Source organism: Geotrypetes seraphini, chromosome 9 (assembly GCF_902459505.1).
Source record: "Geotrypetes seraphini chromosome 9, aGeoSer1.1, whole genome shotgun sequence".
Lineage (NCBI taxonomy): Eukaryota > Metazoa > Chordata > Amphibia > Gymnophiona > Dermophiidae > Geotrypetes > Geotrypetes seraphini.
The window spans coordinates 146268450-146282907 of record NC_047092.1 but is presented as its reverse complement, the minus strand read 5'-3'; the positions used below and the strand labels follow the sequence as shown (position 1 = coordinate 146282907).

The 14458-nt window shown below is 46.6% G+C and overlaps 1 protein-coding gene across 8 annotated transcripts in view; it reads left to right on the top strand.

Moving 5' to 3' along the window:
- The window catches only part of DOCK10 (dedicator of cytokinesis 10), a 432092-nt gene that overhangs the window by 206118 nt on the left and 211516 nt on the right, over positions 1-14458 (top strand). For all 8 annotated transcript variants that reach the window (XM_033958682.1, XM_033958685.1, XM_033958678.1 and 5 more), the window contains one exon: positions 14264-14336. In XM_033958682.1, the coding sequence (XP_033814573.1) occupies positions 14264-14336 (73 nt within the window). The remainder of the gene's footprint in view (positions 1-14263; positions 14337-14458) is intronic.

Below are 14458 nucleotides of genomic sequence, written 5' to 3'. Positions count from 1 at the left end.
GTAGTGGGGGATGGGGGGTAGGGAGTCGCCGGGGCCAGGGGGGCTTGGGCTTCCTCCTGGCCCATTCCAGTAGCGGCAGGGGGGTCGCCGGGGCCAGGAGGGTTTGGGCTCCCTCCTGGCCCATTCCAGTAGCAGCGGGGGGGTTGCTGGGGCCAGGAGGGTTTGGGCTCCCTCCTGACTCAATCGTACTTGGGGGGGGGGTCGCTGCGGGCCAGGAGAGCTTGGGCTCTCTCCTGGCCCGATGTTAATTGCGAGGGGGGGTGATGGATCGCGGCAGGAGAGATGCCTCATCTCCCCTACCGCGATGCCATCACTCCTCTACTGGAACTGCCGCGACCTGCGGCAGGAGAGATAGGGCATCTCTCCTGCCACGGGTCGCAGTAGTTCGGGTAGAGGAATGATGGCATCGCGGTAGGGGAGATGAGGCATCTCTCCTGCCGCGATGGTTTCGGTGGGTAGGTTGCCGGGCCGCTGAACTGATGGCACCAGCGGCCATCAGCTCAGCGGCCCCTTTTTCAGCACTTAGACCTGGTTTGATTACGTCTAAGTCAAAAAGGTCTAAGTGCCGACTAGGCAACCTGTAAATGTTTTGGTTATACCTAGGTGTAGGTCGGCCCATCTCCCGCCCACTGCCCGCCCTTTCCCCTCCTCTAAACATGCCTCTTTTCTCTCTGTGCGTCTAGAGGCAGGGGAAAGGCCTAAGCTGGTTTTAGATACGTCTAAAAACCAGCTTTGGTTATGGGTACTTGGACGATCAGGCTTTTTGATCGTCCAAGTAGCCACTTAGGACACTTTTTAGACGTTTTTTTTATTATTATTACCCCCATAGGCTTTTATAGAAATCCAGGCCTTCTAAACAAATTGTATAAATTGCTAATCAGCTAAAATTATCCTTCAAGTTTCAGTAAGTCTTGATATACTGCTTTTATGTGCAAAGCAGTGTGGCATCACAGACATCTAACTTATACACAGTGGCATAGATGTGAGCCCTGGTGAGAGGACCGAGATGGGCCTCCCCAATATGTGTGCAACACCCCCCCCCCCCCCCGGCCCAGTGCCTAGGGTTACCAGACGTCCGGATTTCCCCTTCTTTTCGGGACGGCTTTTCAAAACCTGACACTTGTCCAGGTTTTGAAAAGCTTCCTCAAAATCGCGACAGGCAGGAGGGCATCCGCGCTTGCCTGATGAGAGCAGGCAGCGGTGGTGGGGCTGTGGCAGGGCTAGGGCAGGACTGGGGCATAACAGGTCCAGTACACCCCCCAGTTCTGGCACTCCCTCCCTCTCACTAGGTATTTACCCACTCACCGGGTCTTCCACAGCTACAACATCAGAGACAGCGCTATAGGCTGCCTCTCTGGCTGGCAGGACTTTTCCTCTACTGTAAACTGTCCACAGGAAATTGCATCAGCCTGGCGAGACACTGACCAGAGAGGCAGCCTTTAGCTCTGTCTCTGAAACTGTAGCTATGGAGGACCTTACGGGTGGATAATTAGTTGAGCGAATGAGGCAAGGAGAAAGGGCACGGAAGGGAGGATTCAGCTGTAGGCAGCCCCTACCATTGGCCAATCCTGGGCATTTTGCCAGGCTCGCTCCATGGTATCTATGCCCTGCTTATACATCTAATTGGCAACATTTGGCTGCTAAATGAATATGTTAAATGGCCAACTAGATTGCACAAATGGCAGGTAGAACTGAAAACATCTATTTTAGAATATATTCTGTGGCATTACCTAAATGAATCGTGCCTCTGAATAAAAGTTATCATTTGAAAAAAATCAAACTTAGGGGCTCGTTTACTAAGCTGTGGTAAGCATTAACACGTGCTTACCAAAGGGCAAAAAATCACAACCTCAGGAATCCCGTGGTAGTTTCAGGATCAGTGTGCACTTCCCATTTGCTAAAAAATAGAAGAAATGTTTACCTAAGCATTTGGGGAGGGGTGCTTGGGGGCAGAGAGTAGGCAGGCTCAGAGCCGAGCAGTTAGTGAAGCTACACTGGTGCATGCTAACTGGTTGACGTGAAGTAGCATAGGAGACCTTACCACTTTGAAAACAGATGTCAGTAAGGGTTCATAGACAAAACCGCGGAAGACCAAAGGCGCGTGCCGACAACTGAGCGCAAGACGGAGGTGCGCGCCGAAGAAAATGACAGTTTTTAGGGGCTCCAATGGGGGTTTTGATGGGGAGCCCCCCCCACTTACTTAATACAGATTGTGGCGGCGTTGTGGGTGATTTGGGGGGGTTGTAACCCCCCTCATTATACTGTAAACTTAACTTTTTCCCTGTTCTAGGGAAAAAGTGAAGTTTTCAGTAATGTGGGGGGTACAACCCCCCAAGCCACCCACAACGCCCCCACAACGTGGCGTGATCTCTATAAAGTAAAGTGGGGGGTTCCCCCCCACACACCCCTGTCAGAGCCCCTAAAAACAGTTATTTTCTTCGGCGCGCACCTCCGCGCTGCACATCAGTTGTCGGCGCGCGCCTTTGTCTTCCGCGGTTTTGACCTGACACCGTTCAGTAAGAGCTCACCCACTAATGGCCCATTGCGCTAATGGGGAAATGAGTCTGTGGCCATAAATGATGGAAATAGGAAATGCGGTCAGTTTACAGCTGCGCTAAAAGTGGCCTCAGTGCGTGGGAAAGCCTATAATAGTGCTGGCATTTTTTAATGCAACTTAGTGAAAAGGCCCCTTAGACTTTTCAAATGATATAGTCACCACATGGCTGAATATTAACCTTATTATGAATGGTGGGGGGAGGGGGGTGATTCTATAAAGAGCCACTTGTTTTGTGTGTCAAGAACAATTATAATGGTCAGTATCCCGCCCCCAAGGCTGCCCTAACCCCCCCCCCCCCCCCCCCACCTGCCTGCTCTTGGGCATGGAGGACATCCGCAAGCGTGGATGCTACATGATGACATCACGCACACATGTGCGTGCGCATGACATCATTGCTTGACGGCCGCGCATGCTCGGACATCCTCCCTGCCCGACATAGTTTTTCAAAACCCGGACAAAGTGCCGGGATTTGAAAAACCATCCAGACCCCCTAGAAATCTCCGGGGAAATCCAGACGTCTGGTAACCTTACTCTTTTGGGATGTCTATGTGGCCAGTGCATTACAATGCTGGCCCCTCCCACGTCCAAATGGTCTGGGTTTGGATGTTTTGGACTTGGACGTTTCCGTGGTCAAAAATGGGATATATTGTTAGGTGTCCTAAGGTTGGATGTCCTTTGGCCATCCTGTCGGTTAAGACATCCAAGCAGGCAATTTAAAAAAAAAAAAACATTTTGGGGGGGGACGTCTAGCGATTCACCTTTAAAAAATGGCTGTTTCCGAGCCTCTGAATTTGGATGTCTTGTAGAGCGCACCCCAGTCATACTTAGATATCCTTTTAAAAAATGGCCCTCCACTTACCTTTGTATCTGCCCCAAGCTAAACACTGTCCCAGGAACTCTACTCTAAGAGCCCCTTTTAGAAAGCCGCAATAGCGATTCCCACATGGCAAATGCGATACATTTCATTCTTATGAGCCGCGTCACATTTGCCTTGCCGGAACTCGCTAGCATGGCTTTGTAAATAGGGCCCTAAATGAGGCTAAAGCTACTCCCATTTATAATGCTTGCACTATAGATGAAAGATGGCAATTTTCAGAAAGACCATTATAGTGCAAAATCCAGTACTTGCCTGCATCAATGGGTTAGAAAATTCCCCTCCCCATTTTTCAAATGGGTAACAAAATATATGGCATTTCATTTTCAGTCATGGAGAATTCCTGAGTTACTGAAGTACCGTATTTGCACGCATATAACGCGCACACGTGTACAACGCGCACACGGGTATAGCGCGCGGGAACAAGGAATGTATGTAAGAAAATTTTGGTATAGCGCGCCCACGCGTATACCGCGCATGCTCTTCATTAAACTTTCATAATCCATGCCAGCGTTTAAGTCCTATTTAACTGTTGCTTCGTATGCAAAATGACTTCACAAGAAATATTAGCTGAGCTATTTTAACTATCAGCAAATGCCGCCAGCAGGGAAATTACCAATGAAGTAATTTTGTTTCTCAGGTTTTCTATTGTAATGCCTATTCTATTGTGATGCGGTGTTTTCTGTCTTGTTGGCGCCCTCCTCCATCTTCCTGCATCGTTCGCTGAAAGCCGCGGTCAGCGGATCCTATGTGCCTCTTGCGGCTGACCCAGAAGTATTCCTCTGACGTCACGACATCAGAGGGAACACTTCTCAGCTGCAGGAGGCGCATGGAAGCCACTGCTGCAGCTTTCAGCGAATGCTGCAGGAAGATGGAGGAGGGCGCCAGCAAGACAGAAAACAATTGTATAACGTGCTCACGCATATAACGCGCGTGGTTATGCGAGGTTTGTAAAATCTTGTATAACGCGCGCGTTATATGCGTGAAAATACGGTAGTTCTTTTAAAAACTACTGAAAAAGTAAATAGAAGTCTGTATTTAGTAAAGTAATATTAGTTCTGTTCAAATAAGGAAATCTAACTTTGAAGGCTATTTACAGCCCAGTACGATATTCTTTGCTCAATGACATTGGCAGTCTCTGAGTCACAATCAGACTGCTGTTTTGTTACTAGGCAGTAGCTGATCTGTGGCTTTGCACAAACTAGCACAGTTCTCCTTTCTTTCTTTTGCATGGTTTCTGTCACTGAGATAAGAAATATCCATTCATATGATAGGATCTTCTGCTGATGGCACTGGAGCATTGCATCTTCTGGATAAATAGGTTTTTGCTACTGTCCTAGTGGAAAAAAGAATTCCATTCTTATATCTTTACCAGGGAACAAAGCTCTGACTTAGCAAATTGAAAAGGAAAAATACTCAAAGCAGTGACAATTTCCAATCAATCTAATATTCATTCACTGCAAAACAGTATGGTACTTTAACCGGCAAGAATATAACTCACTGGATTAATTATATTCATTTATTTATTTGTTCAGCTGTTTCAAATTTCTATACGCATTCTATAAGTATCGTTCAAGATGCTCCAAGAACACAGTTATTCTTAATTATTATGGTTCTTATATGAGCACTGTTTTGGAATGCTACATGCAATTTTTCACCAGTTCAAATGAATTGTATTGGAAAACTGCACAAAATAGTTATGGGAAATTTTGTAAAAAACAAAGATAAAAACAAAAACCAGCAACAAGAAACAATCCATGGGTGCATGGTGGGGTTTGGAAGATTAAGGGGTTCATAATAAAAAAAAAAGTCTAAAAAGTGGCCTAAATGGGTACTTGACGATCAAAAAGCCTGATCGTCCAAGAACCCATAACCAAAGCCTCTAAAAGCATAGAGCGAAAAGGAGTGTTTTTAGAGGAGGGGAAAGGGCAGGAGGTGGGCGGGAGGTGGGACGACCTAGACATAGGCGTACAGCAGCCTGTGGGCGGGCCTTGAGTGCCTGAGCCAATCAGGCCCTAAGGCCCACCATTCTGCGTCCGTCCATCCAACTTTTTGTTTAAGGTAAGGGGGGGTGTCGAGGGTGGAGGGTGGAGTCGCAGGGTCGGCAGGGGAGTATCGCAGGTTGTCGGGTGGGTGGGGGTGTTCGGCGGGCCGATCGAGGGTTCAGGGACGGTCGTGGGGTGCTGCATCAGGGCAGGAGGTCCTGGGATCCCTCCTGCCCATATCTTAGTGTGGGTGGGGGGCAGGGGGGTCACCTGGGCAGGAGGGTTTGGGCTCCCTCCTGCCTGGATTGATAGGCGAGGTAGGGGGTCGATGGGGCAGGAGGGCTTGGACTCCCTCCTGCCTGGATCATGTCGGGGGGAGGGGTGGATCGCTGCAGGAGAGATGGCTCATCTCTCCTGCCACAATAGCGATCCCCCCTCCGAATCGCGGCACTTCGGGGTGAGGATTACTGGCAGGGGAGATGCCCTGCCGCGATGCTCACCCCAAAGTGCCACAGTTCGTGGGGGTGGCCGATTGCTATTGTGGCAGGAAAGATGAGCCATCTCTCCTGCAGCGATAGTTGCTGGGGGTGGGTGGGTGGATTCTGTAACCGGTGTTGTTTTTAACAAACACTGGTTATAGAATCCAGCTTTTAGGTGAAGGACTGGCTCCTCCTTCGCCTAAAAGGCCTGGCTTTGGGCGTTTGGGACTTAGGCTTTTTTTTGGTTCATTATATGTGTTAAGTGTAGACGTAGTGGTGATCTGGGCGTTTAAACAGCTGAATGTAGAGGCAGGCCATTATCAAAGAAAAACCTTCTTTTGGACGTTTTTTTTATAATGGACATTTTCCTTGTTTCAACTTTCACCGTTTAGGGCCTTAGGCCAAAAGGGGACTTAGACGTTTTTTTTAAATTATGCCCCTCCATGTATTCTTTGTTGGGAACCATAAAAGATATATATTTAAAAACCTGGCTTTTCTCAAAAAATGTAAGTCTCCCTCCAACTTAGGAATCAAGGAAACTCTTATATCTTGGCATCCCAAGTCCTCTAAATTTTCTTCACACTTCTACCTCTAACCCTATGTTGTAGTTCCTTCCTATTTCTCCTGCTGTAAACCGCGTCGAGCTCTACGAACGTGGAGATGATGCGGTATACAAACCTAATGATTAGATTAGATTAGGATACAAATATTTATTTATTTAACTGATAGTTGCACTTGTGAGCACTTTAAATCTGAAGACCAATGACAATTTGGGGTGTGTATGTTCTGCGGGTATCCGAACTTTAAAATGACTGTCTGAGATGTCTCTTATGAACAATGACTATTTGAGGTATTGGTTTGTATGAATAAGTTGATAGTTGTTTAACCTCAAAATAATCTGCTGAATAAGTTTATGCCTATACTGTAAGTTTCTGCCTATGCTGTATTCAGATTTATTTGTTGTGAACCGCCTAGAACCATTATTTGGTTGGGCGGTATATAAAAAATAAAATAATAATTATTATTATTATATTGCTTTGTAAATTACTATCATACCAACAAACCCTCCCTAAATACAGTACAAGGGATTACAAAAATTGAACTGGGAGCCCCAAGAAGTTAAATTTGGCATGTATTACAACACTAGAGAAATAAAACCAGAATGAATTTTCTTTCCTACTGAACACAATACAAAGACATCTGCTATGCACATTTCCCAAAGCTATTGTACTTTATATAATACATTCAAAGTAATACACTTTTTTTTACCTTTGTTGTCTGGACATTTTATTTTTTTCCATTATGTTGGTTCCAGTTTCTCTTTTCTGCTTTCCTGTCTGTCTTCTTAATTCTCCTTCAAGCAGCTGCTATTTGTCTTTTTTTCTTCTCCCATTCCCTTACTACAGCTATTTTTGATATATTGATCTTTCCTTTTTAGTTCTTTCATTTCTTTTTCTTTACTATCTCTGTTTACTCAAATTTCACCTTCTTTCTCATCCTTCTCCTTTTTATCTTTCTAAGGGGTTAGGGCTCAGGTCTGGGTGGTCTGAAAGCAGAGGTCCTCAAATCCGGTCCTCGAGGTTCACAACCCAGCCTGATTTTCAGGATTTCCACAATGAATATGTATGAGATCTATTGAAGCTGAAGGCAGGACTTCTACGGTCAGTGTCCTATATATAGCAATACAGATCAGGATAAGCTGGAGTTAATTTTGATGGCAACTCCAGCAGTGAGGCTGTGAGACCAATGCTGGCCGAACTTCTATGGTTTGTGTCCCATATGTGGGAACATCAATGTAGTGGGTAACTAAGAAAGCATTCATACCAATACACCAAGAGAATTGTAGCAACGGGAATTCAGATTTTGACCTCAGAGTTTAAGGTACTCATCCGGTCTGTCATTCGTCATTAATCCCTGCTGATATTCTCATATTTTATATACTTTTTATAATCTTTTTGTTTTATATTCTATCACTTGTGTTGTCAATAAAATAGTATTATCAATAGTATAATGTTTAGATCACTTAGCTTCTTTTGCGAATATGCATTCTGTGATCTACTGGTTCACCAGTGCTGTCCCAGCATTAGATTAAATGGCATGGGGGAACATTTAATCTAATGCTGGGACAGCACTGGTGAACCAGTAGATCACAGAATGGCATATTCGCAAAAGAAGCTAAGTGATCTAAACATTATACTATTGATAATACTATTTTATTGACAACACAAGTGATAGAATATAAAACAAAAAGATTATAAAAAGTATATAAAATATGAGAATATCAGCAGGGATTAATGACGAATGACAGACCGGATGAGTACCTTAAACTCTGAGGTCAAAATCTGAATTCCCGTTGCTACAATTTCTCTTGGTGTATTGGTATGAATGCTTTCTTAGTTACCCACTACATTGATGTTTATATTGATGTTCAAAATTGAATGAAGAGATTCTATACTCGAACCATATGTGGGAAAACAGATCAGGAGGGGCTGGAATAGATTTTGATGCCACTTCAGTAGTTGGGGAAGTAGGGCCAGTTCAGGGCAATCTTTTGAGTGTACTGAGCCCTGAAAATGGCAAGAATGGATCAGGAGCAAGTATTGTCAGAGTAGGAGTCTTGATATCTCAGAGGTAGGGGAGGACGTCTTATAGTGGAACTTAGCAAATCTCTTCATTTTTACTTTTCTGTAAATGTCTAAAGGCTTACTTTTTTCAGAATGCTTTTTTGAAATCTGTGATGGGTTATGATGTTAGCAGAATTTGGCATTATTGTTTTATTATCTATGGGGTTCATAATTTAAAAAAAACAAACATCTAAAAAGTAGCCTAAATGGCTACTTGGATGATCAAAAAGCCTGATTGTCCAAGTACCCATAATCAAAGCTGGTTTTAGACGTATCTAAAACCAGCTTAGGCCTTTCCCCTGCCTCTAAACGCACAGAGGGAAAAGAGGCGTGTTTAGAGGAGGGGAAAGGGCGGGAGGTGGACCGACCTACACCTAGGCGTGCAGCAGGTATAACCAAAACCTTAGGCAGGTTGCCTAGTTGGCACTTATACGTTTTGACTTAGACGAAGTCAAAACAGGTCTAAGTGCCGAAAAAGGGGCCGCTGAGCTGATCGTGGCTGCTGCGATCAGCTCAGCGGCCCCAGCAACTTGCCTACCCCCTAAAGCAATGATCGCGGCAGGAGAGATGCCTCATCTCCCCTACCCTGATGCCATCACTCCTCTACCTGAACTGCCGTGACCCGCGGCAGGAGAGATGCCCTATCTCTCTTGCCGTGGGTCATGGCAGTTCGGGTAGAGGAGTGATGGCATCACGGTAGGGGAGATGAGGCATCTCTCCTGCCGTGATACATCACCCCCCCCTCACACACACACACACACAACATCGGGGCAAGAGGGAGCCCAAGTCCTCTTGCCCGGGCGATCGTGCCTCCCCCCCCCCCCGGCCGAGTACGATCGGGTCAGAAGGGAACTCAAGCCCTCCTGGCCCGGCGACCCCCCTGACTCGATCTGGCCAGGAGGGAGCCCAAGCCCTCCTTGCCCCGCGGCACCCCCAACCTTCCTGATGACATCGGGGCAAGAGGAAGCCCAAGCTCTCTTGCCCCGCGGCACCCCCCGAACCTCCAATGAAGATCGGGGCAAGAGGGAGCCCAAGCTTTCTTGCCCCGCGATCCCCAAACCCCCCCTCCCCCGAGTTTGATCCGGCCAGGAGGGAGCTCAAGCCCTCCTGGCCTCTCACCTCCCACCCCCTTCAAGATTGGGTAGGAGGGAGCCCAACCCCTCCTGCCCAGGTGGACCCCCTACCCCCACCCCCCACTACAATATGGGCAGGAGGGATCCCAGGCCCTCCTGCCTTCGACACAACCCCCCCAATCCTAATTGGTAAGGCCCGACTTTAGAGCAGGAAGAGGCAGTTGGAGCATACTGTGAGTGATTTCCTTCACTTGCTGGTGCTTAACAGTATGTGTGCTCTACCTGCTAAGCGTTCGAGGTGGGTTTACGTTTGGAGGCCATCATGTATTTAGTTTTGCATTTTCAAATGTACAGTACTCCCCCAAAATTCACGGGGGTTCCATTCCAGGAACCCCTGCAAATCTTGGAAAACCGTGAATACTATTTTTCATGGGGGAGACTAGAGAGGGCAGCAGGAGAGGCAGGAGAGAGAAGTCATAGTAGATGACGGCAGATAAAGACCATTCGGGTCTTTATCTGCCGTCATCTACTATGACTTCTCTCTCCTGCCTCTCCTGCTGCCCTCTCTAGTCTCCCCCATGAAAAATAGTATTCACGGTTTTCCAAGATTTGCAGGGGTTCCTGGAATGGAACCCCCGTGAATTTTGGGGGAGTACTGTACATTTGAAAATGCAAAACTAAATACATGATGGCCTCCAAACGTAAACCCACCTCGAACGCTTAGCAGGTAGAGCACACATACTGTTAATTTCAATGCTTACTTTTACCTATTAAAAAAAAAGTGTGATCGATTTATATGAAATTTCATCCTCATACAGTAAAGATATGTGTGAAGAGTTTAGGAGTTGTATTAGATTCAAGACTCTGGATGCAAGAACAGATAGAACAGCTTCATGTATGGAGTAGACTGAAGTGTACACAAAGGAGTGGAAATGTCCAAAGAAGACTGGTGAACTCAGATGTATGGAGTAACACAGGAGAATCAAGTCCACAATCACAATATGTAGACACAAAAGGAGTGGAGGAGTCCAAATAAAGACTGGTGAGCTCCAGATGTTTCGCAAACAACCTTCCTTTATTTCTTAATATCACAACACAGACTCGACATGTACATGTTTCGGCATTATGGCCTGCATCAGGAGTCTCGAAGTGTGATGTAAAAGTACACAGATAAATATCCAATGTTTACTTCAAAAGTGGATAAAAACGGAATACAAAAAAAATCGCTGTGAAAAACGCCTACAAAAGCAATCTGCATACTCAGATGTATTGCATAAAAACGTTTTTTCGGCACACATTTGGAAGTGTTGGTGCTTTAGTTTTCAGTACGGCGCTCCCAATTGTTTAGTTGGTTCAGCCGCCTATGGTTTATTGGATAAATGCTTTTATGTGAGCCCATGTTAACTTCATTGCGTGATTTGCAAGATTCCTGAGGCAGGCCTTTTGGGCCGAAACGTACATGTCGAGTCATAGAATCACTGTTTTGAAGAAATAAAGTATTTTTATGTAATACATCTAAGTTCACCAGTCTTTTTTGGACATTTCCAATCCTTTGTGTACGCTTGTGTGTTTGTGGATTTGCTTCTTCTGTGTTATACCACCTGGAGTAAACTGAAACCAGTCTTAACAGTCTATGATTTAGGATTGTGGATCAGTGTTTGGTGCTTGGTAAGTTGGATTATTGTAGTGCTTTATATCTAGGGATTCCTCTTGCACATTGTAAGACATTGCAGGTTGTTCTGCATGCTGTAGCATGTTTGATTAGTGGAACCTCAACACTTACCTTGTTGCTTTCTGGTAACTTCACCTTATGGATATCCTCTAATACTTACTTTGTGCCAATCACAAATGTAAAAGGTAGTTTTATACCTGGCGTGTGCAGTTATACACACCTTGCATGTGTCAGTGTACAAAAAGGAGGCACTTACATGCATAAGAGCTCTACAAGCTATTCCATAAGCCAGGCCTGCACAATTCAAAAATGATCCAGGGCCGAAACGAAGTCGGAAAATGTAGCGAGGGCCGCAGGTAGTGGCCATGGCTCGAGACACCTGGAAGTGCGCGGATATTGCTGTGATGACATCACGTGCATGCATGACATCATCACATTGACATCCGCACATACACAGAGGCCTTCCAGATGGTCCTGAGATGCCAGTAGGGGGTTGCCAGCAGGGAAGAGGGCACTGGTGGTGGCTGATTGCCTACAGCAGTGTTTCTCAACTACTTCAAGCTAAATACCCCCAACCACTGACTTCCCAAGCTCTGTAGGCTGTCATAATTAGTGTGTTGGTCCTTGAAAGTGGCGGCGGCAGCGCTTTTAAAGGTGAGACTAGGAGGGAAGAGCAGGAGAGCGGAGTAAGAGCCATTTCGGGCCGCATGCGGCCCAGGGGCCATATGTTGTGCAGGGCTGCCATAAGCAGTGGCATAGTAAGGGAGTGGCATATTGGCAGGGGTGCCACCCAGTAGCAACAGCACAGCAACAACCCGGCAGGAGCAGGAAGTTATGTCAGAGGGAAGGCTTAGCTGGTGAGAGCAGCGGGTAGGAGACTCTGCTTGCTGCCAGTGAAGAATAGAATTTTTAAAAGGTATGGGAGGGAGACTGCAGTTAACCCCCCCCCGCCCAATCACCATGGGGGGATGCTAGGCACCATCTTTCTTCTGTCCTAAGTGCCAGCGTCTCTCCCTACACTACTGCATGTAAGTGCTATGGCATGCAGCTGCAAGGGGGTGTACATGTGAGTGGAGCTTAGGAGGGGGCATGAGTGTGTCTCTAACTTACACACGCAACTAAAAGAATACTAATATTACATGAGTTGTATGGTGATCTTAGGCATGCCCATTTACATCCACCTTAGATTTATTTATTTATTCAATTTTCTATACCGTTCTCCCAGGAGAGCTTAGAACAGTTTACATAAATTTATTCAGGTACTCAAGCATTTTTCCCTGCCTGTCCCGGTGGGCTCACAATCTATCTAATGTACCTGGGGCAATGGGAGGATTAAGTGACTTGCCCAGGGTCACAAAGAGTAGCATGGGTTTGAACTCACAACCCCAGGGTGCTGAGGCTGTAGCTTTAACCACTGCGCCACACTCTCCCCTTATCTAATCTGGTGTAAACAGTCATGCCTCAATTTAGGTTCTCCAAAGTGGGTTGCGCTAGTCTATAAAATAATAAACTAAGCGCGCATGCGCACTCTTAACGCCGTGTTGCCTGATCTGTAGTTCCGTGGCCGGCAGTGTGCGCATGTGCGCTTACCACGCGTCTCTCTGTCTCGCAGCGGGCTTGCCGGCTCCGGCCAAACAAAGTTCATTTTTTTGTTCAAAGCCCCCGCTGCGGCTCCTCTATCAAATCTCACCAGAGTCGGAGAAGACTTCCGACTCTGGCGGGGATCGAGAAAGGAGACGCAGCGTCGGCTTTGAACTAAAAAATGAACTTTGTTTGGCCAGAGCCGGCAAGCCCGCTGCGAGACAGAGAGATGGCATCTGAATATTAACAGCGACTCGGCAATGGGGGAGGGGGAAGAAACCTAAAGTAAGCCATGCTAGGGGTGGTTGCACATTTTTGATTTTTGGCAGAAAGGATGATTTTCAACAGACAAAGCCGCAGTGGAGGCTCCTCTCTCAAGCCGCACCTGCATCGGAGAAGGCTTCCGATTCAGGCGGGGATCTAGAGAGGAGCCGCGAAGGCAGCTTTTAAAACAAAAATAAACTTCTCAAAGTAACTAAGGGAGCCGTTAGCCTAAGGGTAGTCTAAAAACAAAGTTGCCAAAATTCAGTCGTAGGAGTCAAGCTTACGTCTGACCGACTCCCTTTCTGCTCCCCCCCCTTCCCTTCCCGCAGTCCCGATTACAGACCTGCCAATTCCAGCAGCGGTCCCGACAAACCTGCCGATTCTAGTAGCGTGTGCAGCACTCTATACATGCTGCTTCGTGGCCTTCTACTGCCCTGATTTGCTCTGCCGCATCTCTGATGAAGTCATCAGGGATGTGCCAGAGTAAATCAGGGCAGTAGAAGGCCCCGAAGCAGCGTGTGTAGAGTGCTGCATACGCTGCTAGAATCGGCAGGTTTGTCGGGACCGCGGGAAGAGAAGGGGGGGAGGCAGTAAGGGAGCCGACAAGACCGCGGAAGAGAAAGGGGAGGTAGGGGAAACGCTGCTGCTGCACAGGGAAGTGGTGTGGGGGGAGGGAAATGGAGATGGAAGGAATACTGCTGTGGCTGCTGCACAGGGAAGTGGGGTGGGGGGAAATAAATACTGCTGCATAGGAGGCAGGGAGAGAGACAGATAGAAAGAAAGACAGACAGCGGGAGGAAGGGAGACAGAAAGAAAAGAAGAAAGACACAGGGGCAGGGAGAGACACAGAAAGACAGACAGACAAAGGGGGCCAGGGAGAGAGACAGAAAGAAAGACAGCGGGAGGGAAAGAGAGAGACAGAAATAAAGACAGACAGACATATATTCTAGCACCCGTTAATGTAACGGGCTAAAATACTAGTAGTCTATAATAGAATTAGGGTACCCAGATGCCGTGACCGAATAGGCGCTCCCTAAATAGAAGTCTCCTGTTATAGACTTGTACCCTGACTGCTTAGCACACAGTAGTAAAAGTGCCATTTAAAGTAATCATTTGAACATTTTAAGGTAAAATATTCTTTTTTTTATTTACAGAAATGATTATAGTCTAGAAAAATTGCCCTCCCATTCTTTTGAAGTGGATCATGAAGACGCTGACAAAGATGAGGTGAGTATATTGTGTTATAAACCCACTATAAGTAGCCTAGTGGTTATAGCTGTGAACCAGAGAGACCAGGGTTCAAATGCCACTAACATTCCCTAGTGCCTTGGGCGGGTCATTTAACTCTC